This window comes from Pagrus pagrus (assembly GCF_965226575.1).
Source record: "Pagrus pagrus genome assembly, chromosome: 3".
NCBI classification, from domain to species: Eukaryota; Metazoa; Chordata; class Actinopteri; order Spariformes; family Sparidae; genus Pagrus; species Pagrus pagrus.
The window spans coordinates 1,889,818-1,914,914 of NC_140187.1; the positions used below are offsets into that span (position 1 = coordinate 1,889,818).

At 45.3% G+C, this 25,097-nt stretch overlaps 4 protein-coding genes and 1 long non-coding RNA gene across 5 annotated transcripts; 4 read left to right on the forward strand and 1 right to left on the reverse strand.

Moving 5' to 3' along the window:
* The first annotated feature begins 1,443 nt into the window (after positions 1-1,443).
* Positions 1,444-13,358, forward strand: LOC311254813 (uncharacterized protein). The gene is made up of 4 exons (XM_084348809.1): positions 1,444-1,611; positions 1,720-3,122; positions 11,139-11,244; positions 11,437-13,358. Exons 2-4 carry the CDS (start codon positions 1,737-1,739, stop codon positions 12,840-12,842), a joined length of 2,898 nt encoding a protein of 965 aa, XP_084204935.1. The 5' UTR covers positions 1,444-1,611; positions 1,720-1,736; the 3' UTR covers positions 12,843-13,358.
* LOC311255106 (nuclear factor 7, brain-like) lies at positions 5,751-11,228 on the forward strand. The gene is made up of 3 exons (XM_084349301.1): positions 5,751-5,823; positions 7,948-9,352; positions 11,058-11,228. The coding sequence occupies exons 2-3, from the start codon at positions 7,965-7,967 to the stop codon at positions 11,059-11,061; spliced, it is 1,392 nt and encodes a 463-aa protein (XP_084205427.1). The 5' UTR covers positions 5,751-5,823; positions 7,948-7,964; the 3' UTR covers positions 11,062-11,228.
* Positions 13,359-18,696: 5,338 nt separating the features above from the next.
* Positions 18,697-21,122, forward strand: LOC311255107 (nuclear factor 7, brain-like). The gene is made up of 2 exons (XM_084349302.1): positions 18,697-18,787; positions 18,896-21,122. The coding sequence occupies exon 2, from the start codon at positions 18,913-18,915 to the stop codon at positions 20,299-20,301; it is 1,389 nt and encodes a 462-aa protein (XP_084205428.1). The 5' UTR covers positions 18,697-18,787; positions 18,896-18,912; the 3' UTR covers positions 20,302-21,122.
* Positions 21,123-21,465: 343 nt separating this feature from the next.
* On the reverse strand, positions 21,466-22,268 carry LOC311255112. The gene is made up of 2 exons (XR_014622322.1): positions 22,186-22,268; positions 21,466-21,824 (listed from the first exon to the last, which is right to left on the reverse strand). It is a non-coding gene; the product is annotated as an uncharacterized lncRNA (long non-coding RNA).
* Positions 22,230-24,239, forward strand: LOC311255108 (nuclear factor 7, brain-like). Its single transcript, XM_084349303.1, has 2 exons — positions 22,230-22,369; positions 22,478-24,239. Exon 2 carries the CDS (start codon positions 22,495-22,497, stop codon positions 23,878-23,880), a length of 1,386 nt encoding a protein of 461 aa, XP_084205429.1. The 5' UTR covers positions 22,230-22,369; positions 22,478-22,494; the 3' UTR covers positions 23,881-24,239.
* The last annotated feature ends 858 nt before the right edge of the window (positions 24,240-25,097 follow it).

A 25,097-nucleotide genomic window follows, 5' to 3' on the forward strand; every position in this document is an offset into this window, starting at 1 on the left:
ATCAGAAATGTCAGGACGGGTCACAGAGTCGAGTCTGTGAACATCCACGTTTCTCCACTTTTTAATTTTCCTTCTTTCGCTGGAGGACGGGGCACTTGGTTTTGAGTCTAAATCTCTTTGCCAGTTTAATTTATGATGCCACGCGGAGCGCCAGCTTAGTGTCATAAATTTAGACTATAAGCTCGAGGAATAATTAGCAGCCAGAAAAGCCTGGGTTCAGATCTGGAGATGTTGGCAGTCGATGAGGGTCTCTGGTGGTTTGTAACAAGAGCTGGTGTTCTGGTACAGTTTCTCTTTATAACTCTCTCAACTTTCCTTTTTCTCTCTCGTCCACTGTGCAGCTCTGTATGAGGACACGACCGCTGAACGGGAGTGACCGGACAGTACGAGGCTGTCGGATCAAACATTAAACCAACCTGATAAACAGCGGAAGGATGTGAGGAACGGTGGCTGGCCACAGACGAGGCTCAGTGTGATACATGCTGTTTAATTTAGTCTTTCTCTCTCTTCTCAGCCCCAGACTGATTTTATATCCAGATCATTGTTGCATCTATGTGACTTTGAATGGAGGTCACAGTGTATCTACACAGAGGTCACGTGAAAGTGGAAGCTGGAGAGACGACTTGTTGTGCTTTAATGAGGAAAAACAAAAAGGCCACAATGGTTCAGATGGGATCATCCCTATGTTCCCCGGGTCCTATGTTCCCCACTGTGGGGAACATAGGACCCTTAACCGGGGAACATAGGACCCGAGGAACATAGGTACGCTCCCGTTCAGATCCTCCGGTGTGGCGCTGAAGATGGGAGAACTTGGGCCTGTTAGCTCAGCCCCCTCCTGTTCAAGCTGCACACCCATGACTGCATCAGCATGCTAACATGCTCACAATGACGAAGCTAACATGCTTGTGTTGAGCAGGTATAATGTTTGCCATGTTCACCATCTAAGATTAGCGTGTTAGCATGCTAACATTTGCTAGTTACCACTGAACGCAAAGTACAACTGAGGATTTATTCTTTGTTTTTTAAATTTGGATCCACATCAACTTCCACTAAGTGATTACTAAACTTCCTGAGCATCACAAACAAACTAAAATATAACAAATAGCCAATTTAAATCCATTGTGCCACTAAAGCGTCCTACAGTATTACATGTTACCCCTCACTGACAACAATGCACATCCTGGTTTCCTGATGTACCCCCCCTACACACATTATTCCATGCAGCCCATTCAGTGGCAACACGCAATAATCCACGTCACTATATTATATAACTCCTTCACCATATTCAAAGTACTTTGGAACATTTTTATTGTCAATGTGGAACAATAAATCTGCACTTTGGACTAAAACACACCTGTGTCACCTGTAAATCAACAATATTTAACAGAAGACGTCTGACAGAGCTCCGCCCCTCAACACACTCACCTGTGAAAAAACCAGGAAACAGTTTGTTGTTCTTCCTCATTGAAGAGAGACACACAGACGGAGACGATCAAATTGTCCCTCAGACCAAAGTCAAACAGAAACGGCGTCTTCTGAGTGAGTTCAGCTGAAAGAGAGAGAAACTACACTCAACAGCACTGCTTCAACCTGCAGACTCACACACTGAAGGTGAGTTTGACTGAAACACAACTCAAAGTGAAAGTAGATGTCAGTGCTGTTAGTGGAGGAGTGAGCAGAGCCATGACTGACTGCACTTTCTGTCTGCTGTGTCTTTAGCTTCACTCAGAGACAAAATGGCTTCCAGGTCAGAGGAGGAGCTCTGCTGTCCGGTCTGTCAGGACGTCTTCAGAGATCCTGTTGTTCTGTCCTGTAGCCACAGCTTCTGTAAAGACTGTCTGCAGAGCTGGTGGAGACAGAAACAAACACAGGAGTGTCCAGTTTGTAAGAGAAGATCTTCAAAGGAAAGCCCACCTATTAGTCTGGTGTTAAAGAACCTGTGTGAGGCCTTCTTGTTGGAGAGAGACCAGAGAGCTTCAGAGGGTCTCTGCAGTCTGCACTCTGAGAAACTCAAGCTCTTCTGTCTGGACCATCAGCAGCCGGTGTGTCTCGTCTGCAGAGACTCAGAAAAACACATCTACCACACATTCAGACCTATCGATGAAGCTGCACGACAACACAAGAAGGAACTTGAAGAAACTCTGAAGCCTTTAAAGGAGAAGTTAAAGGTTTTAGAACAAGTTAAAGTGAAGTTTGATCAGACAGCAGAACACATGAAGGTCCAGGCCCGACACACAGAGAGGCAGATTAAGGAGCAGTTTAAGAAGCTGCACCAGTTTCTAGAAGAGGAAGAGGAGGCCAGGATGGCTGCACTGAGGGAGGAAGAGGAGCAGAAGAGTCAGATGATGAAGGAGAAGATGGAGGCTCTGAGCAGAGAGATAGCAGCTCTTTCACACACAGTCAGAGCCACAGAGGAGGAGCTGAGAGCTGAAGACGTCTCATTCCTGCACAACTACAAGGCTGCAGTGGAAAGAGTCCAGCAGCGCCCCCTGCTGGAGGATCCACAGCTGCCCTCAGGAGCTCTGATAGACCAGGCCAAACACCTGGGCAACCTGAGCTTCAACATCTGGAACAAGATGAAGGACATGGTCTCCTACACTCCTGTGGTTCTGGACCCAAACACTGCTCATCCAATCCTGATCCTGTCTGAAGATCTGAGCAGTGTGAGAGGAGGAGAGAGACAGCAGCTTCCTGATAATCCAGAGAGGATCAATAACCTCTGTTCTGTCCTGGGCTCTGAGGGCTTCAACTCAGGGACTCACAGCTGGGATGTCGAGGTTGGAAACAGTGAACGCTGGTCACTTGGTGTGTGTGCAGAGTCTCTCCAGAGGAAGGGTTACGGATGGTCTAGATTCTGGTGTATTCAGTTTTACAACAGTAAATACACAGCATACTCACCATCAGCTCCATCCACTGGTCTCGTAGTGCAGAAGAAGCTCCAGAGGATCAGAGTGAATCTGGACTGGAACAGAGGAAAGCTGTCGTTCTCTGATCCTGACACTAACACACACCTACACACCTTCACACACACTTTCACTGAGAAGATGTTTCCACACATTTACAGTGTCTGTCACCTGAAGATATCACCACTGCAGGTGTGTGTGACAGTGGAACAGAGCAGGTAGATAAAGATGACTTTTGCGTTCACTGATTTTTACCTGTTAGGTTGCACATGCTCCTCTTGCTGTCATTTTTCTAAACATATCTTTATTTTAGTTTCAGATATTATTTCATTATTTGTTTTGATTTTATTTTTTGTTTCTTGATTTCAAATATGATGAAACATCAAAATGTAAATCTCTGATGGATCTGTGATTTTATTTTATTAACATAACCAGGACATTGGAATTAAACATGCAACAATTATACACAAAGGCCTCAATCATTATAAAACCATCATCTTTTCAACAGATAGTTGTTTTTGACTCCCTGTGGTTACAAATTATATTCACTGTTCTCATTTCAGCAAACTGCTTTCAGTGACTTTTCTCATTTAACTGATGTCCACCAAGCCCGCTCAGGCAGCGTTATATAGTTTTTCCCACCTGCATCCTGCAAACAAGCTGAGTACTCAGATTTTTAGTTTCATTTTCAGGAGGTGATGGATCAAAAGGAAGAAAACAATAATCATTTTATGAATGACTGCATGTTTGAGTGGCCGAGATCCAAGACACTTTATTTCAAAGTCTAGATTATAGTTTGCAGACATTACAATCAACACATGATAATGGTGGTGATTTCATAACATGTTCTTCATCAACATCATGAAATATTGTCTCTTCATGGTTGTCATGTTTCATCTTATTAGGTCCATATCAGACCTAATTTAATCTTTTATTTCTGGAAAGAGTTGAATAAAGTTTCTAAGAGTCTGGAAATGCATCGTGTCATTCTTCATAATTTACAGTGTGATTCTTTGTACTGGCAATGCACCAGAAGAGAGACAGATACACAGGCTGACATGTAAGACATTTAATCAAGACGTGATGTTTGGAAAAGATGTAACAATCTGCAAACATTATTATTATTATTATTATTATTATTATTATGTATTTGGAGGAGGAGGAACAGCAACAGCCCAGACTCTAGCCAGCTTTCATAGTGTGTAATTACGTCATCCCGTGATGCAGGAGCTCTGGAGCGTCACAACCTCTTTCACTAGGCTCGTTCGAGATGAGCCAGGCCTGCGCAGAATCGATCACCGACGACCACCGCACAATGCATGCCGGTTAGATTTGTGTCCGACTTGATCCCGACTTGCTCTGACGTCATTGACGCGCCTGCAACGATAACCTCGCGAGATCAAGGCGGCCGCAGTCTTTAGAGCCAGGCGCCGCAGTTGCTCTCCACCGACTGCAAGACCTCAGGGCATGATGGGAAACGCCTGGCTGTCGCCTGATCAAAGAGCTGATTGGCTCTTAGTTAGGACTACGTTCAGTCGATAATTCTCATTTTCTGTGTATTGGTTATATTTAATGTTAGATTATATGAATCTCATGTGCAATGAAGGTTTAATCTGTTAACAGACATATTTTGTGTGGTTGATATACTGTATATAATTACAAATATAAATACATCAATGAATAAAGATTATAAGAAACCTTTGCTGCTTGTCCTCCCCATGTGTAGCCTATATATGTACAGTAGCTGTGAGAACGTTTGGACTGTTAATTCAGCAGTTCAATTTCTTTAATTTAGGGATTGTATGATTTATAAATGACAGTGTCTTTATATAAATCTACTTTGTAGGCAATTCTTGTTCAATAAATTACTTCCAAGGGCTGAAATCTGCCCAGTCGTTCTGACTCTCACCTCAGTCATAACAGTGGCATCGTTAAACAAATAAAAAGTTATGATTGACAAATTTAGACCACAGTGAAAAGTAGTTATCATTTTAGAAAAATCCACTTTGTATGACCTCAAAGTTTGTATTTCTATTTGTTACATTTGTGAGATTAAATATTAAAAATCACACCACATCCCATCTGCCCATTAAGAGGATTATCACAGTGTAATTCATGTGCAAAGTGGAAAAGTAGGGGGATCTCTTCTGCTTCAATTTCATCAGCGATCAAGAACGCATGTGCAGTTTCTTCAGCCATAGCTCTCTGAACGTGTTGTGCAAACTACAGATAGCCTACAGATGGATCTGACAGGATGTAAATATTTCTGTGACTTCCTGTATATTCTTTGACGGCGGCTGGAAACTGTCCGACTTGACTGCAGCTTTTTGCCACCGCCCCCTGCTGCTGCCGCCTGGTCTCGTCCACCTTCCAGGCGAGCCGCAGTTCATCTCGAACGAGCCTACTGTCATGTTTCAGCCCATAGAGCATGCGCACTAGAGACTTCCGCCGACCGAGCGGGCTAACTTCCGGTATCGCTCTTGGCTAACTGGAATGAAGATAACATTTAATCGTGCGGCTCTTCTAGACTTTCCAAATGTTTTTGGACCGAGTGGCTCAAACTCTGACAGTGAGTCGAGTCTCTCCTCGGAGGTTGTGACGCTCAGAAACACGTATCCACAGTTTTACAGACGCTTCTTTCACAACGTGAGCTCACGGGAAGAGTCTGTTTCGGCCGCAGTGCATCACGGGACGGTGTAATTACACAGTGTGGCCACTATGAAAACTGGCTTCGGAGCCTGGCGCTGTTCCTCGGCGCTTTGGGGGCGTGACGTCGCCTCGCTGTTTGTCCTCTGCAGGACGCCGTAGTTCAGAGGTGTTTCCGCGCTGGACGCAATGTTGTTCAAACGTTCAGGTGCCCTGCAGAGTAAACAGCGTCAACAGCGACCTGCTTCAAGATCAGCGCCAAAACCACATTCAGGTAATCTGTTCATCATCCTTTGTGTGTTTATTCTCATACCAGGCTACAGTCCGCCATGGCTTTAAACATGAAGTGCTTGTTCTTTACTGTTGTTAAGAGTTATTGTGGCTAACATGCCTGAATTGAATCTGTGTAAACAGGACCCTGGTGAGGTCAGTTTAATATTTGACCTCCGTATCAAAGCCTCGGTTCCTCCCAGGTTTAGGATTTGTTGGAGAACTAATTTAGGAAGACGTTTCTGTTTTGATGAACTTAAAATCACACTTAAAAAGACACTTTGGCCTCTGATGAATCAGATCATCAGGTCACTGTGACCATCGGTCTGACATTTAGCAGGTCAGGTTTAAAATAAAGGATCAGATGTTTTTTTAGCAGTCAAAAACACAAAGCAAGTCCACAAACACCTGCACAAGTACTACACATGTAGTCAGTGTCCCAGTAAGACCAGGAACACTTTCAGTCTGAACACCAAGTTTAAACCTTTTTTAATCAGTTCATGTTTTCATAATACTACAGTAAAAAACTACTGACTGTCAGTGAACATCAGACAACCAAATCATACTTTAGCACTTACCCAGTGTTTCTGTGGTGGTGACAAAACGTAAGTATGTAACGTATTTTAATTAAATGGTAGTTCTCTGCTCTCCGAGGAAAATATTACACCCAACTCCCTTTTTAGAAATATGTCATATTAACAATTCATTACGTGTCTGCAGAGTGTAAGGGAAGCTCTCCTTGTTGAGATAGAGTTGCTAATATCTGAAGAAATTCAGAATCGGTATCATGAGTCACATCTCTTTAATAGATGCTGCATGGAGAGAAGACCTGAAGTCTTCTTCCAAATGTTTCTGCCTGAAATACAGTGGTTGCATACTTTACGACAGTCAGGAATTACTTCTTCCCAAAAACAATGACCCCCTGGTGTTTGTTTTGATCATGTCTCTCCCAGGGTGCTGACCATTTGCTCTTTTATTGAAATGTAAATGTAAATGTCATCTTATCATCCCTCCTGTAAACACCTCGGGCAGAGAGAATTGCCCTTCACGTGACTTTATGACCCTGACACCTAAAGAGGATTCTCCCCTCCTCCTCTCACATCCTGATATGGTCTTTACAGTACATTGATTACTGAATGGAAAACTATTTAATTTCTCACAAAAGACACCTTACAAAAAAATAACACAAGATTAAAGGCGTCATGTGTTGACAGCCTTGCTGTCAGTTTGGCATTGATATAATCCATAAAGATAAACTATATGTCCACACAGACTTTACAGAGTTTGGATTTTCTCCGCCTGAACTCCCTCGTGTCTCTTTGTTAACTTCGCTACTTTAGTGGGAGGAGACGTGAGGAATCAGAGGCAACCTGTTGCTGTTTCAGATGTAATTGTATATTTTCTTCCATTTTAAACAATAGGCTAGTTTTACAGTTAGCAGTTTTAATAGAGTGAAAAGTTGAATCTCTGAAAGCTGTCTGGGAGAGCCCGCTAAGTCTGCCTGAGTGAAAGTTGTCTAAGTTGTTTCAGAGCAACAGGTACATTCAGTACTGGATGAAATTCACACTTCAGTGTGACTTGGATTGCTTTTGTAAAGACAAAGACGGAGAGGAAGAGCGGCTCAGATTCTGCTGCTAGTTGTTGGTGATTGTTAAGGTGAGACTCCTCACAGGTCATTTTATCTCAGCTTGCTCTGACAGTGTTCACAAAGCTTCCTGTGATGTCACAGACTGCTTGGCTTTCTCAGTGTTCAGGCGCCCCCCTGTGTTGAGTCTTGTGTTGTTCATTTAGTCAATCCTGTATCTGTGATGATGCTGTGGTCACTTTAACTCTGTGTGATCGTGCTTTGAACCCCAGATCAGATACTCGAACATTTAATACCATTAAGTAACTCTGAGCTTACCTGTAATTTGGCACTGACCATTTCTCTTGGATATGATTCCTGCCCTGGTATGACGATGGATCAACAGTTGGGTTGGGTAAGCAGCCTAGCTGCAGAGCTTTGCACGAGTTGCAGGCAAGACTAAGCTGCTTGGCTGAGACGGGAGACGAGGGAGATTTCAATTTCAGTAGTAGAGGAGTGAGCAGAGCCATGACTGACTGTACTTTCTGTCTGCTGTGATTTCAGCTTCACTCAGAGACAAAATGGCCTCGAGATCAGAGGAGCATCTCTGCTGTGCGGTCTGTCGGGACGTCTACAGAAATCCTGTTGTTCTGTCCTGTAGCCACAGCTTCTGTAAAGACTGTCTGCAGAGCTGGTGGAGACAGAAACCAACGCAGGAGTGTGCAGTTTGTAGGGCGGTATCTTCAACAAGAAATCCACCTGTTAGTCTGGTCTTAAAGAACCTGTGTGAGGCCTTCTTGTTGGAGAGAGACCAGAGAGCTTCAGAGGGTCTCTGCAGTTGGCACTCTGAGAAACTCAAGCTCTTCTGTCTGGACCATCAGCAGCCGGTGTGTCTCGTCTGCAGAGACTTGGAAAAACACATCGACCACACATTCAGACCCATCGATGAAGCTGCACGACAACACAAGAAGAAACTAATGGAAGCTCTGCTGCCCTTAAAGGAGAAGTTAAAGGTTTTAGAACAAGTTAAAGTGAAGTTTGATCAGACAGCAGAACACATGAAGGTCCAGGCCCGACACACAGAGAGGCAGATTAAGGAGCAGTTTAAGAAGCTGCACCAGTTTCTAGAAGAGGAAGAGGAGGCCAGGATGGCTGCACTGAGGGAGGAAGAGGAGCAGAAGAGTCAGATGATGAAGGAGAAGATGGAGGCTCTGAGCAGAGAGATAGCAGCTCTTTCACACACAGTCAGAGCCACAGAGGAGGAGCTGAGAGCTGAAGACGTCTCATTCCTGCACAACTACAAGGCTGCAGTGGAAAGAGTCCAGCAGCGCCCCCTGCTGGAGGATCCACAGCTGCCCTCAGGAGCTCTGATAGACCAGGCCAAACACCTGGGCAACCTGAGCTTCAACATCTGGAACAAGATGAAGGACATGGTCTCCTACACTCCTGTGGTTCTGGACCCAAACACTGCTGGTCTAAACCTGATCCTGTCTGAAGATCTGAGCAGTGTGAGACTAGGAGGAGAGAGACAGCAGCTTCCTGATAATCCAGAGAGGATCAATAACCTCTGTTCTGTCCTGGGCTCTGAGGGCTTCAACTCAGGGACTCACAGCTGGGATGTCGAGGTTGGAGACAGTATATACTGGTTACTGGGTGTGTGTGCAGAGTCTGTCCAGAGGAAGGGTAACATATTGTCTAGATTCTGGTATATTCAGTTACATAACAGTATGTATTCAGCACACTCACCATCAGCTCCATCCACTGGTCTCGTAGTGCAGAAGAAGCTCCAGAGGATCAGAGTGAATCTGGACTGGAACAGAGGAAAGCTGTCGTTCTCTGATCCTGACACTAACACACACCTACACACCTTCACACACACTTTCACTGAGAAGATGTTTCCACACATTTACAGTGTCTGTCACCTGAAGATATCACCACTGCAGGTGTGTGTGACAGTGGAACAGAGCAGGTAGATAAAGATGACTTTTGCGTTCACTGATTTTTACCTGTTAGGTTGCACATGCTCCTCTTGCTGTAATTTTTCCAAACATATCTTTATTTTAGTTTCAGATATTATTTCATTATTTGTTTTGATTTTATTTTTTGTTTCTTGATTTCAAATATGATGAAACATCAAACTGTAAATCTCTGATGGATCTGATTTTATTTCATTAACATAACCAGGACATTGGAATTAAACATGCAACAATTATACACAAAGGCCTCAATCATTAGAGTGACGGCGAGATCGAAAAGTGGCCAAAGGCTTGTCGATTGCTGCTCAGCGGCTTATACCGATCCTTAGACTCTTATACCGTTCCTCGGAGTGGTGTGCCGCTGTTATGCCGCTGTTATTCCACCGACACATGACGGTGTATGTCGCTAGAGACTGTTATGCTTCTGAGAGACTGTTGGATGGGTACCGCCCCCTGATGGATATGCAAATATAATGCCACTGGGCTGGTTTTACGACAAGTGCTGCCGTAAATGAATACATTGTTGTAGTCTTTTTTGAAAATGCTAACTTAACACATTGCCGTAAATAAAGGAACGTAGGCTATGTGTTTCTTTTGGATGTTATGTTGGTGGGATGTAGGCATAGAGACAGTAATTACACGTAGGATTCTTGCGATATGATAGCAAAGTAATATGTCTAAATTTGGGCCTATAAACTACTTAAAGCTAATGAAAGAGATGTGCACCAAGCCCGTTCAGGCAGCGTTATATAGTTTTTCCCACCCATCTTTTATTTCTGGAAAGAGTTGAATAAAGTTTCTAAGAGTCTGGAAATGCATCGTGTCATTCTTCATAATTTACAGTGTGATTCTTTGTACTGGCAATGCACCAGAAGAGAATGGACAGATACACAGGCTGACATGTAGGACATGTAATCAAGACGTGATGTCTGGAAAAGATGTAACAATCTGCAAACATTATTATTATTATTATTATTATTATTATTATTATGTATTTGGAGGAGGAGGAACAGCAACAGCCCAGACTCTGTAGCCAGTTTTCATAGTGTGTAATTACGGGACACACGACTCATTCACTGTCATGTGTCAGCATTGTGCGGCTCATAGAGCATGCGCACTAGAGACTTCTGCCGACCGAGCGGGCTAACTTCCGGTTTCGCTCTTGGCTAACGAGAATGAAGATAACATCATTTAATCGTGCGGCTCTTCTAGACTTTCCAAATGTTATTGGAGCAACACAACAACACTGAGGATGCTCTGGCCTACAAAGTTTGTTCTCCACATGTAATAAAACATGTTTGTTTGGCAGAGATCGGGAGAAATGCCACATCATCATGATTGTACTAGTTTTCCATTCCATTGTTGTGTAAAATATTCTTCATCCATAATAATCATGAATTATATCACAACATCCGTCAAAATAATTGCAGTATCACTTTTTGACCATATCGTGCATTATGATATCAAAGCGTCTGTCGTGTGTCTTGTACATTGATGTATTGAAGGAAACGACTGCAAAAACCAACAAAAATCTAATTAAACTAACTTCATCCTGGTTAGAAAGTGTAGGACGGAGCATTAGCTTTTCAATTTACTTTTAATTGACAGTTCTTTTCATTTAACTTGGCATTAATCTTACTTTTAATATTATATGTCTTGTTGTTAATGCTAGAAGTTTACTGTCCAATGTCCCACAAGGTGATGAAGCTGCAGCCACCAAGATGAGGACTGTTACTGTGAACCCATAAAGTGCAGCCGAGGTCTCGATCCTGAACCCGGTGTCTGGTTCCTCCTTCTCTCCACACGACACCCCACAGTCCAGGGAGGTGTAGAGACGTTACAGCAGGCGACGTTCGCTCAGAGGCGGCAGGTCACAGGACTCAACGTAAGTAAAGTTTTATTTATATAGCAGCTTTAAAAACAAAGTTACAAAGTGCTGCAGAGGATACACATACAGAAAACAACATACATATACAGCGATATGCGATATATAAGAATGTAAGTAATGTATCATTTAAACAATTCCTTGCGTGAAATAACAGAAGATAAAAGTACTTTCTGTCTGCTGTGTTTTCAGCTTCACTCAGAGACAAAATGGCTTCCAGGTCAGAGGAGCATCTCTGCTGTCCGGTCTGTCAGGACGTCTTCAGAAATCCTGTTGTTCTGTCCTGTAGCCACAGCTTCTGTAAAGACTGTCTGCAGAGCTGGTGGAGACAGAAACAAACACAGGAGTGTGCAGTTTGTAGGACGGTATCTTCAACAAGAAATCCACCTGTTAGTCTGGTCTTAAAGAACCTGTGTGAGGCCTTCTTGTTGGAGAGAGACCAGAGAGCTTCAGAGGGTCTCTGCAGTCTGCACTCTGAGAAACTCAAGCTCTTCTGTCTGGACCATCAGCAGCCGGTGTGTCTCGTCTGCAGAGACTCGGAAAAACACATCGACCACACAATCAGACCCATCGACAAAGCTGCACGACAACACAAGAAGGAACTTATGGAAACTCTGCTGCCCTTAAAGGAGAAGTTAAAGGTTTTAGAACAAGTTAAAGTGAAGTTGGATCAGACAGCAGAACACATGAAGGTCCAGGCCCGACACACAGAGAGGCAGATTAAGGAGCAGTTTAAGAAGCTGCACCAGTTTCTAGAAGAGGAAGAGGAGGCCAGGATGGCTGCACTGAGGGAGGAAGAGGAGCAGAAGAGTCAGATGATGAAGGAGAAGATGGAGGCTCTGAACAGAGAGATAGCAGCTCTTTCACACACAGTCAGAGCCACAGAGGAGGAGCTGAGAGCTGAAGACGTCTCATTCCTGCACAACTACAAGGCTGCAGTGGAAAGAGTCCAGCAGCGCCCCCTGCTGGAGGATCCACAGCTGCCCTCAGGAGCTCTGATAGACCAGGCCAAACACCTGGGCAACCTGAGCTTCAACATCTGGAACAAGATGAAGGACATGGTCTCCTACACTCCTGTGGTTCTGGACCCAAACACTGCTGGTCTAAAACTCATCTTGTCTGAAGATCTGAGCAGTGTGAGAGGAGGAGAGAAACAGCAGCTTCCTGATAATCCAGAGAGGTTTGTTAACCTCTATTCTGTCCTGGGCTCTGAGGGCTTCAACTCAGGGACTCACAGCTGGGATGTCGAGGTTGGAAACAGTACATACTGGTCACTTGGTGTGTGTGCAGAGTCTGTCCACAGGAAGGGTTACGTGTGGTCTAGATTCTGGTATGTTGAGTTTTACAACAGTAAATACACAGCATGCTCACCATCAACTACAAACACTGATGTCGTAGTGCAGAAGAAGCTCCAGAGGATCAGAGTGAATCTGGACTGGAACAGAGGAAAGCTGTCGTTCTCTGATCCTGACACTAACACACACCTACACACCTTCACACACACTTTCACTGAGAAGATGTGTCTGTGCATTCGCAGTGTAGATAACCTGAAGATATCACCACTGCAGGTGTGTGTGACAGTGGAACAGAGCAGGTAGATAAAGATGACTTTTGTGTTTATTTCTTAATGAGGAAAGTCACAGACACAAAGGCCTCAATCATTATAAAACCATCATCTTTTCAACAGATAGTTGTTTTTGACTCCCTGTGGTTACAAATTATATTCACTGTTCTCATTTCAGCAAACTGCTTTCAGTGACTTTCTCTCATTTAACTGATGTCCACCAAGCCCGCTCAGGCAGCGTTATATAGTTTTTCCCACCTGCATCCTGCAAACAAGCTGAGTACTCAGATTTTTAGTTTTTTTTTCAGGAGGTGATGGATCAAAAGGAAGAAAACAATAATCATTTTATGAATGACTGCATGTTTGAGTGGCCGAGAGCCAAGACACTTTATTTCAAAGTCTAGATTATAGTTTGCAGACATTACAATCAACACATGATAATGGTGGTGATTTCATAACATGTTCTTCATCAACATCATGAAATATTGTCTCTTCATGGTTGTCATGTTTCATCTTATTAGGTCCATATCAGACCTAATTGAATCTTTTATTTCTGGAAAGAGTTGAATAAAGTTTCTAAGCGTCTGGAAATGCATCGTGTCATTCTTCATAATTTACAGTGTGATTCTTTGTACTGGCAATGCACCAGAAGAAATCATCATTATTATTATTGTTATGGTTTATTTGTTATTATTAATCTGTGTCGCTGATACTGGTTCAGAGTGCTGCAGCTAGTCTTAACACGTACAAGAAAATTTGATCATATTATCCAATCCTAGCCTCACTGCACTGGCTCCCAATACATATAAGATCAGATTTTAATGTGCTGCTGATGACATACAAAACTGTACACAGCCTTGTCCCGTCATACCTGTCAGATCTTATCATACCGTATACTCCAACTCGTGCATTACTCTCTCAAAATTCAGGGCTCCTGATGGCTCCCAGGGTGAAGAAGAAGTCAGCTGGCTGCAGGGCTTTCTCCTGTCGGGCCCCCTTCCTCTGGAATAACCTCCCAGCTGACATCAGACAGTCTGGCTCTATTGACGCCTTTAAATCTAAACTCAAAACTTACTACTTTGACTTAGCCTTTAATTAGTCCTCGACTTCGATTGCTAGCTTCTTCAGTGGGTCGGTCTCAGTCTCAGTGAGTTAACTGTCGTATAAGAAGTCACATCGTCCTGCCGACGAGAAACAATCTGTTTCACTATCTCCTTATAACTGTATTCCTGTAAATGTTGAGGCCTCCTCACTCTGATCTCTCTGTCTATCACTAATCATCCTGTGTGGCCTGCCCTCTTCCAGGTCATCACGGTGGACAGGAGGTCTTGTGGCTCGGGCGCCACCTGGCGATGCCTCGTCCCGCTCAGCCGTCTCCTGGATCCACACACTTTACATATTTTATAATTTGTATCAGATTTTCTGTCAATGCAATCTGTGAACTGTGATTTGCTGTTCTTTCTGTACATGCCACATCTATTGCATGTCTGTCCGTCTTTTTTTCTTCCTGTTAAAAGGGTCTTTTTTTTCCAACAACATGTGAAGTTTTTCCTCACTCGAATCGAGGGTCTGAGGACAGAGGATGTCGTTCACTGTACAGACTGTAAAGCCCATTGAGGCAATGTGTAGTGATTTTGGGCTGTATAAATAAAATTTGATTTGATTTGATGATTGCTCATGTCCCGCCTCTTCCGCTGTGCCCCATGGGACCTTTTATTTACATTTCTTTTTTTTAATTCTTTATTTTGTCTCTAGTAACAGAAATAATTTTAAAGTACAATCTTTTACAGTGAAATCAACTGTACAGGCAAATACAGGATAAATAAACTACATAGCAATGAGAGATAATAAAAATAGGCCTTTGAACCAGTAATAAAAACAACATGCCAGAGGTTAATGTAAATATATAAAATGAACTCATGTCCGTCCATCCATCCATTTTCTTCCACTTTATCCGGGGCCGGGTTGCGGGGGCAGCTGTCTGAGCAGGGACACCCAGACTTCCCTCTCCCCGGACACTTCCTCCAGCTCCTCTGGGAGGATCCCAAGGCGTTCCCAGGCCAGCCGGGTGACATAGTCACTCCAGCGTGTCCTGGGTCTTCCTCGGGGTCTCCTCCCCCCGGTGGGGCATGCCTGGAACACCTCCCGAGGGAGGCGTCCAGGGGGCATCCGATACAGATGCCCGAGCCACCTCAGCTGGCTCCTCTCGATGTGGAGGAGCAGCGGCTCCACTCCGAGCTCCTACTGTGTGGCGGAGCTCCTCACCCTATCTCTAAGGGAGCGCCCCGCCACCCTGCGAAGGAAACTAATTTCGGCGGCTTGTATCCGGGATCTTATTCTTTCGGTCACGACCCAAAGTTCGTGGCCATAGGTGAGGGTAGGAACGTAGATTGACCGGTAAATCGAGATCCTTGCCTTACGGCTCAGCTCTCTCTTCACCACGACAGACCGATACAACGACCGCATTACTGCGGCCGCCACACCGATCCGCCTATCACTCTCACGTCCATCCTTCCCTCACTCGTGAACAAGACCCCAAGATACTTGAACTCCTCCACTTGAAGCAGGAACTCTTCCCCAACCCGGAGGGAGCAAGCCACCTTTTTCCGGTCGAGAACCATGGCCTCGGACTTGGAGGTGCTGATTCTCATCCCAGCTGCTTCACACTCGGCTGCAAACCGCCCCAGGACATGCTGGAGGTCCCGGATCGAAGTAGCCAACAAGACAACATCGTCCGCAAAAAGCAGAGATGAAGTCCTGTGGCTCCCAAACCAGATCCCCTCTGGCCCATGACTGCGCCTAGAAATTCTGTCCGTAAAAATAATGAACAGAACCGGTGACAAAGGGCAGCCCTGCCGGAGTCCAACATGCACTGGAAACAGGTCTGACTTACTGCCGGCAATGCGAACCAGACTCCTGCTCCGGTCGTACAGGGACCGTACAGTCCTTAACAGAGGGCCACCGACCCCGTACTCCCGAAGCACCTCCCACAGAATGCCACGAGGGACATGGTCGAATGCCTTCTCCAGGTCCACAAAACACATGTGGACTGGTTGGGCAAACTCCCATGAACCCTTGAGCACCCTGCGGAGGGTATAGAGCTGGTCCAGTGTTCCACGGCCAGGACGAAAACCGCATTGTTCCTCCTGAATCCGAGGTTCGACTATCGGCCGAATTCTCCTCTCCAGTACCCTGGAATAGACTTTACCAGGGAGGCTGAGGAGTGTGATCCCACGATAGTTGGAACACACCCTCCGGTCCCCCTTTTTGAATAGAGGGACCACCACCCCAGTCTGCCAGTCCAGAGGCACTGTCCCCGACTGCCACGCGATATTGCAGAGACGTGTCAGCCAAGACAGTCCCACAACATCCAGAGACTTGAGGTACTCAGGGCGGATCTCATCCACCACCGGTGCTTTGCCACTGGGCAGCTTCCGAACTACCTCAGTGACTTCAGCTTGGGTGATGCATGGATCAATCCCCGAGTCCCCAGCCTCTGCTTCCTCTATGGAAGGCATGTCAGTGGGATTGAGGAGATCCTCGAAGTATTCCTTCCACCGCCCGACGATATCCCCAGTCGAGGTCAACAGCTCCCCACCTCCACCGTAAACAGTGTTGGTGGAGGGCTGGTTGCCCCTCCTGAGGCGCCGGATGGTTTGCCAGAATCTCCTCGAGGCCGACCGGTAGTCCTCCTCTATGGCCTCCCCGAACCTTTCCCAGACCCGAGCCTTTGCTTCCGCAACCGCCCGTGCTGCAGCACGCTTGGCCTGCTGGTACCCGTCAGCTGCCTCAGGAGTCCCCCGAGCCAACCAGGCTCAATAGGACTCCTTCTTCAGCTTGACAGCATCCCTTACTTTCGGTGTCCACCACCGAGTTCGGGGATTGCCTCCACGACAGGCACCAGAGACCTTACGGCCACAGCTTCGAACGGCTGCGTCAACAATGGAAGCGGAGAACAAAGTCCACTCGGACTCAATGTCCCCAGCCTCCCTCGGGATCTGGTCGAAGCTCTCCCGGAGGTGGGAGTTGAACACCCCCCTGACAGAGGGTTCCACCAGACGTTCCCAGCAGACCCTCACAATACGTTTAGGTCTGCCAAGTCTGTCCAGCTTCCTCCCCTGCCAGCGGATCCAACTCACCACCAGGTGGTGATCAGTTGACAGCTCAGCCCCTCTCTTCACCCAAGTGTCCAAGACATACGGCCTGAGGTCAGATGACACGACCACAAAGTCGATCATTGACCTCCAGCCTAGGGTGTCCTGGTGCCACGTGCACTGATGGACACCCTTATGCTTGAACATGGTGTTCGTTATAAAGAAGTCCAACAACAGGACACCGCTCGGGTGAACTCATGTAAAAATATTAAAATGAGAGCACAGCCTCTAAGTCTCTTGAAGGACTGGACGCTCTTGGCCTTATTTCAGAAGAAACTACAGCCGCTGAGTCCTCACAGGATCTCTGACAGAAGTCAATGGCGACACACAATGACGTTTTTAATACCGCTTGAATTGAGCTGTTAATTACACATGACGTCAGTTTGTCGTAAAGATAAGATGTGTGTGTCGTCGGTTCTGTGTCGTGCCCAAATGAAGGGGCGTGGCCAAGGTCGTGTCGTTACACCTGGACACTGTGTTGGAGGAGGAGCCAAGCCCCCAGGAAGTGGGTCGGGGTTTGAAGACGGTTTTCTTATTGGCCAAACTGTGAAATTACGTCATCCCATGATGCACTGCGGTCCACAGAGACTATCCCATGAGCTAACATTGTGAAAGAAGGGGCTGTAAAACTGTGGATACGTGTTTTTAAGCGTCACAACGTCCGAGAAGAGACTCGACTCACTGTCAGAATTTGAGCCATTCGGTCCAAAAACATTTGGAAAGTCTAGAAGAGCCGCGCGATTAAATGATGTCATCATTCTAGTTAGCCGAGCGCTAAACCGGAAGTTAGCCCGCTCAGTCAGCGGGAGTCTCTAGTGCGCATGCGCTATGAAGCCCAAATAGCTCCTGATGAGCAGGTTGGCAGTCTGCATGGCAGCCTCTGACGTCAGTGTATGAACATGTATGTATCAGGTTTGTATTTTCTTGGCTGTCGTGTTTCATCTTAATGCTTAAAGACCTGCTTCTGTACTTTAACGTTTTGCAGTAAAAACAATGAAGACGAGGCGTTCAGGCGACAGAGCTTTAGGTAAACAGTGGTCCCGACTCCAAAATGTACAGCTGCTGCAGCTCTGCTCCTCTGCTCAATGTGTTTGACAATGAAGGTTTCATACTGTAAGACACTGAACTGAAGAGTTACTTCGACATTAGCCTTGTGATTTATCTTCTGTTTAATCTGAGTCCAGTTCTCATCCATGTCTTGGCACTGACATGGGCCTTGGGCCTTCGATCGAGCATGTTGGATCACACGCCCACTGGTACACAACTCTACGGTGGCGGAGGAGGACAAAAGACCGCAGCAGTGTCCAGCAAGACATCTGTACTTTGGACTGAAACACGTCCCTGTGTTACCTGTGAAGCTACAACATTTAAAGGAGCAGTCTGTAGTTTAAAGGAAGAAATGTTTATCAGAAGACAAAGATCTTCATTGAATAAACAAACTGACCTTAAAGGACAAACACAGTTTCATACTGATTTACTTTGTTTATATGTGGCGGACCCTGCCACCTTTCTAGCTTCAAACAGTGTTCTGGGACCTTATTGTTACCTCATTAATATTGTAAATATAAAAATCCAAAAACTACACAGAGCTCCTTTAAGAGAAGACGTCTGACAGAGCTCCACCCCTCAACACACTCACCCGTGAAACAACCAGGAAACAGTTCGTTCTTCTTCCTCATTGAAGAGAGACACACAGACGGAGATGATCAAATTGTCCCTCAGACCAAAGTCAAACAGAAACGGTGTCTTCTGAGTGAGTTCAGCTGAAAGAGAGAGAAACTACACTCAACAGCACTGCTTCAACCTGCAGACTCACACACTGAAGGTGAGTTTGACTGAAACACAACTCAAAGTGAAAGTAGATGTCAGTGCTGTTAGTGGAGGAGTGAGCAGAGCCATGACTGACTGTACTTTCTGTCTGCTGTGTTTTCAGCTTCACTCAGAGACAAAATGGCTTCCAGGTCAGAGGAGGAGCTCTGCTGTCCGGTCTGTCAGGACGTCTTCAGAGTTCCTGTTGTTCTGTCCTGCAGCCACAGCTTCTGTAAAGACTGTCTGCAGAGCTGGTGGAGAGAGAAACAAACACAGGAGTGTGCAGTTTGTAGGACAATATCTTCAACAAGAAATCCACCTGTTAGTCTGGTCATAAAGAACCTGTGTGAGGCCTTCTTGTTGGAGAGAGACCAGAGAGCTTCAGAGGGTCTCTGCAGTCTGCACTCTGAGAAACTCAAGCTCTTCTGTCTGGACCATCAGCAGCCGGTGTGTCTCGTCTGCAGAGACTCAGAAAAACACATCTACCACACATTCAGACCTATCGATGAAGCTGCACGACAACACAAGAAGGAACTTATGGAAGCTCTGCTGCCCTTAAAGGAGAAGTTAAAGGTTTTAGAACAAGTTAAAGTGAAGTTTGACCAGACAGCAGAACACATGAAGGTCCAGGCCCGACACACAGAGAGGCAGATTAAGGAGCAGTTTAAGAAGCTGCACCAGTTTCTAGAAGAGGAAGAGGAGGCCAGGATGGCTGCACTGAGGGAGGAAGAGGAGCAGAAGAGTCAGATGATGAAGGAGAAGATGGAGGCTCTGAGCAGAGAGATAGCAGCTCTTTCACACACAGTCAGAGCCACAGAGGAGGAGCTGAGAGCTGAAGACGTCTCATTCCTGCACAACTACAAGGCTGCAGTGGAAAGAGTCCAGCAGCGCCCCCTGCTGGAGGATCCACAGCTGCCCTCAGGAGCTCTGATAGACCAGGCCAAACACCTGGGCAACCTGAGCTTCAACATCTGGAACAAGATGAAGGACATGGTCTCCTACACTCCTGTGGTTCTGGACCCAAACACTGCTGGTCTAAACCTGATCCTGTCTGAAGATCTGAGCAGTGTGAGAGGAGGAGAGAAGCAGCAGCTTCCTGATAATCCAGAGAGGTTTGATGACCTCCATTCTGTCCTGGGCTCTGAGGGCTTCAACTCAGGGACTCACAGCTGGGATGTCGAGGTTGGAGACAGTACATATGGGTTACTGGGTGTGTGTGCAGAGTCTCTCCAGAGGAAGGGTTACGTATTGTCTGGATTCTGGTGTATTCAGTTTTACAACAGTAAATACACAGCATACTCACCATCAGCTCCATCCACTGGTCTCGTAGTGCAGAAGAAGCTCCAGAGGATCAGAGTGAATCTGGACTGGAACAGAGGAAAGCTGTCGTTCTCTGATCCTGACACTAACACACACCTACACACCTTCACACACACTTTCACTGAGAAGATGTTTCCATGCATTCACAGTGGGAATAACCTGAAGATATCACCACTGCAGGTGTGTGTGACAGTGGAACAGAGCAGGTAGATAAAGATGATGGTTATATTTATGTTGATCTCTTAAAGTGAAGTCAGTGAATCGGACCTGTTCAGCTTCAGCTGCTCCTCCTGCTGCTTCATCGCTCCAAACATCTGTTCCTGGTGTTTCTTTTCTTCTCATTTAGTCCCACACACAGTTATTTGTTTGCATTGTCGACCTTTTTAGACGTAAAGTTATTTCACCTGTTATTTCATTTTTCAATATATCAGTTTTATCCGTTTATCTGATCAGTGACGTGTAATTTAAACAGTGTTTGTATTGTTGGACTCATGTGAGCATCGCCATGATTGCAGACGATCACTTTGTGGAAGCTGATGGATCCAAATAAAGAAAAAAGAATCACTTTTACATTTAAGCTTCCAGGTTTCTCTTCAGTGAAGTCTGATGCGATTTATTTCACACTGACACATGTTCTGGGTTTGTTTCTCAGTGTTTTTAGCTTTCAGCAGTCACTCTGCATTTGTTTTAGTATTATTTGTGTAGTGGCAGGAAACAGTTCAGAGTTTTTCCTTTAACCCTTTATGTCCTGATGCAGTGTCAGACTCGCAGTTTGTCATTTCAATGCACACCTTCAGTAGCTGTGGAGATATTTCAGTCTGGACCAAAGCGGTGGACCGACCCACAGAACTTGGCATCGATACAGCCACACTGCTGAATATCAAACGTACGTCCACTGAAAACAGTATAAAACCTTTAACAGAAGAAAAACACGGCTGCTGTCAACACTTTCTATACTCACTGTATGTGAAGGCGCTTCCTGTATCCTGTCCAGTGGTTATGTTGAGGATACTGACATATAAACAGATACTCCAGACATATGCACTCCTACACTGGACACACACACACACACACACACACACACACACACACACACTATGGACCTGCCGGTTTCAACATGTTCAGCTCAGCAGATTGTGAGTCCAGACCTGAAGATATCACCACTGCAGGTGTGTGTGACAGTGGAACAGAGCAGGTAGATAAAGATGACTTTTGCGTTCACTGATTTTTACCTGTTAGGTTGCACATGCTCCTCTTGCTGTCATTTTTCTAAACATATCTTTATTTTAGTTTCAGATATTTTTTCATTATTTTGGTTTCATTTTATTTTTTGTTTCTTGATTTCAAATATGAAGAAAAATAAAAATGTAAATCTCTGATGGATCTGTGATTTTATTTCATTAACATAACCAGGACATTGGAATTAAAAATGCAACAATTATGCACAAAGGCCTCAATCATTATAAAACCATCATCTTTTCAACAGATAAAAATGCTTAAAGTGCAGATTTAGCAGTGGATGGTCGGGGTGGGGGTGGAGAGGCATGACCTCAGTAGGTCCTAAATCCTGGCTACGGCCCTGCCACAGTGGATCACAGCGGCTCTCCACAGCTCTGACACACTCACACACCGACGTCTGCAGCGTCTGTGGCCCGAGTTGTTGGCAGTAGTTGGGCCTCGTCTGTGTCGAGCATGTTGGATCACACGCCCACTGGTACACAACTCTACGGTGGCTGAGGAGGACAAAAGACCGCAGCAGTGTCCAGCAATAAATCTGTACTTTGGACTGAAACACGTCCCTGTGTTACCTGTGAAGCTGCAACATTTAAAGGAGCAGTCTGTAGTTTAAGGGAAGAAATGTTAATCAGAAGACAAAGATCTTCATTGAATAAACAAACTGACCTTAAAGGACAAACACAGTTTCATGTTTTACTTTGTTTATATGTGGCGGACCCTGCCACCTTTCTAGCTTCAAACAGTGTTCTGGGACCTTATTGTTACCTCATTAATATTGTAAATATAAGAGTCCAAAAACTACACAGAGCTCCTTTAAGAGAAGACGTCTGACAGAGCTCCACCCCTCAACACACTCACCCGTGAAACAACCAGGAAACAGTTCGTTCTTCTTCCTCGTTAAAGAGAGACACACAGACAGACGATCAAATTGTCCCTCAGACCAAAGTCAAACAGAAACGGCGTCTTCTGAGTGAGTTCAGCTGAAAGAGAGAGAAACTACACTCAACAGCACTGCTTCAACCTGCAGACTCACACACTGAAGGTGAGTTTGACTGAAACACAACTCAAAGTGAAAGTAGATGTCAGTGCTGTTAGTGGAGGAGTGAGCAGAGCCATGACTGACTGTACTTTCTGTCTGCTGTGTTTTCAGCTTCACTCAGAGACAAAATGGCTTCCAGGTCAGAGGAGGAGCTCTGCTGTCCGGTCTGTCAGGACGTCTTCAGAGATCCTGTTGTTCTGTCCTGCAGCCACAGCTTCTGTAAAGACTGTCTGCAGAGCTGGTGGAGAGAGAAACAAACACAGGAGTGTCCAGTTTGTAAGAGAAGATCTTCAAAGGAACAACCACCTGTTAGTCTGGTTTTAAAGAACCTGTGTGAGGCCTTCAGAGACCAGAGAGCTTCAGAGGGTCTCTGCAGTCTGCACTCTGAGAAACTCAAGCTCTTCTGTCTGGACCATCAGCAGCCGGTGTGTGTCGTCTGCAGAGACTCAGAAAAACACATCGACCACACATTCAGACCCATCGATGAAGCTGCACGACAACACAAGAAGAAACTTGAAGAAGCTCTGCTGCCTTTAAAGGAGAAGTTAAAGGTTTTTGAACAAGTTAAATTGAAGTTTGATCAGACAGCAGAACACATGAAGGTCCAGGCCCGACACACAAAGAGGCAGATTAAGGAGCAGTTTAAGAAGCTGCACCAGTTTCTAGAAGAGGAAGAGGAGGCCAGGATGGCTGCACTGAGGGAGGAAGAGGAGCAGAAGAGTCAGATGATGAAGGAGAAGATGGAGGCTCTGAGCAGAGAGATAGCAGCTCTTTCACACACAGTCAGAGCCACAGAGGAGGAGCTGAGAGCTGAAGACGTCTCATTCCTGCACAACTACAAGGCTGCAGTGGAAAGAGTCCAGCAGCGCCCCCTGCTGGAGGATCCACAGCTGCCCTCAGGAGCTCTGATAGACCAGGCCAAACACCTGGGCAACCTGAGCTTCAACATCTGGAACAAGATGAAGGACATGGTCTCCTACACTCCTGTGGTTCTGGACCCAAACACTGCTGGTCTAAAACTCATCTTGTCTGAAGATCTGAGCAGTGTGAGACGATCAGGGAAACTGCAGCTTCCTGATAATCCAGAGAGGTTTGTTAACCTCTATTCTGTCCTGGGCTCTGAGGGCTTCAACTCAGGGACTCACAGCTGGGATCTCGAGGTTGGAAACAGTACATACTGGGAACTGGGTGTGTGTGCAGAGTCTGTCCAGAGGAAGGGTTACGTATTGTCTGGATTCTGGCGTATTAAGTTTTACAACAGTAAATACACAGCATACTCACCATCAGCTCCATCCACTGATCTCGTAGTGCAGAAGAAGCTCCAGAGGATCAGAGTGAATCTGGACTGGAACAGAGGAAAGCTGTCGTTCTCTGATCCTGACACTAACACACACCTACACACCTTCACACACACTTTCACTGAGAAGATGTTTCCATGCATTCACAGTTGGGCTAACACCCCTATGAAGATATCACCACTGCAGGTGTGTGTGACAGTGGAACAGAGCAGGTAGATAAAGATGATGGTTATATTCATGTTGATCTCTTAAAGTGAAGTCAGTGAATCGGACCTGTTCAGCTTCAGCTGCTCCTCCTGCTGCTTCATCGCTCCAAACATCTGTTCCTGGTGTTTCTTTTCTTCTCATTTAGTCCCACACACAGTTTTTTGTTTGCATTGTCGACCTTTTTACACGTAAAGTTATTTCACCTGTTATTTCTTTTTTCAATATATCGGTTTCATCAGTTTATCTGATCAGTAACGTGTCATTTAAACAGTGTTTGTATTGTTGGACTCATGTGAGCATCGCCATGATTGCAGACGATCACTTTGTGGAAGCTGATGGATCCAAATAAAGAAAAAAGAATCACTTGATGAAAAGTTCCATATTTTTTGAGTTTCCCTCAAAACGTTTCAAACACAATTTAAACATCAAATCATGAACAGATTTTTATTATCACACAGGAACCTTTTCATAAAATACTGAGATGAGCTTTGACAATATTACAGATGAGCTTCTTTAGATAATACACAACTTTCATCTCTTTAGACAAATGCCTTTTCTGCTCCAAAGTGTTTGGCTTCTGTGTGATATTATTACAAAGTGTTTCTTCTTTTCAGTCACTGCATTTCAATTTGGACTGTTTTAAAGTTTAGCTTCTGGCTTTTATAACAATTTATTTCACCTCATAGCTTCTTCAGGTAAGAAGTTAAGCTTCCAGGTTTCTCTTCAGTGCAGTCTGATGCAGACACGATTCTGGGTTTGTTTCTCAGTGTTTTTAGCTTTCAGCAGTCACTCTGCATTTGTTTTAGTATTATTTGTGTAGTGGCAGGAAACAGTTCAGAGTTTTTCCTTTAACCCTTTATGTCCTGATGCAGTGTCAGACTCGCAGTTTGTGTCCAGAAACATCCAATGAGAGAGAGTCTGACTGTTCACTGCTGCCGGTACTTTATTGTAAATTAAATGAAATCCAAAATAAAATGCGAGAGGTTTAAAGTCCATGCAGGTCGAGGCAGGTTTCACAGGCTCAGACACCATGCACAGCGAGCTCACAGACTGAGGTCAGTGACGGTATCTGCTGGCCCGCCTTCTCCCCGTCATGCTCGATGATGAAGGTTCTCAGTCATACAGGTCCTTCAGGTAACTCTAGGTGCTGCATCATAGACAACTGGACTCGTTTCAGTGTCTTGAAGACGCTCCACCTCTCTGTCCTCACAGAGTCGTCAGGGCCA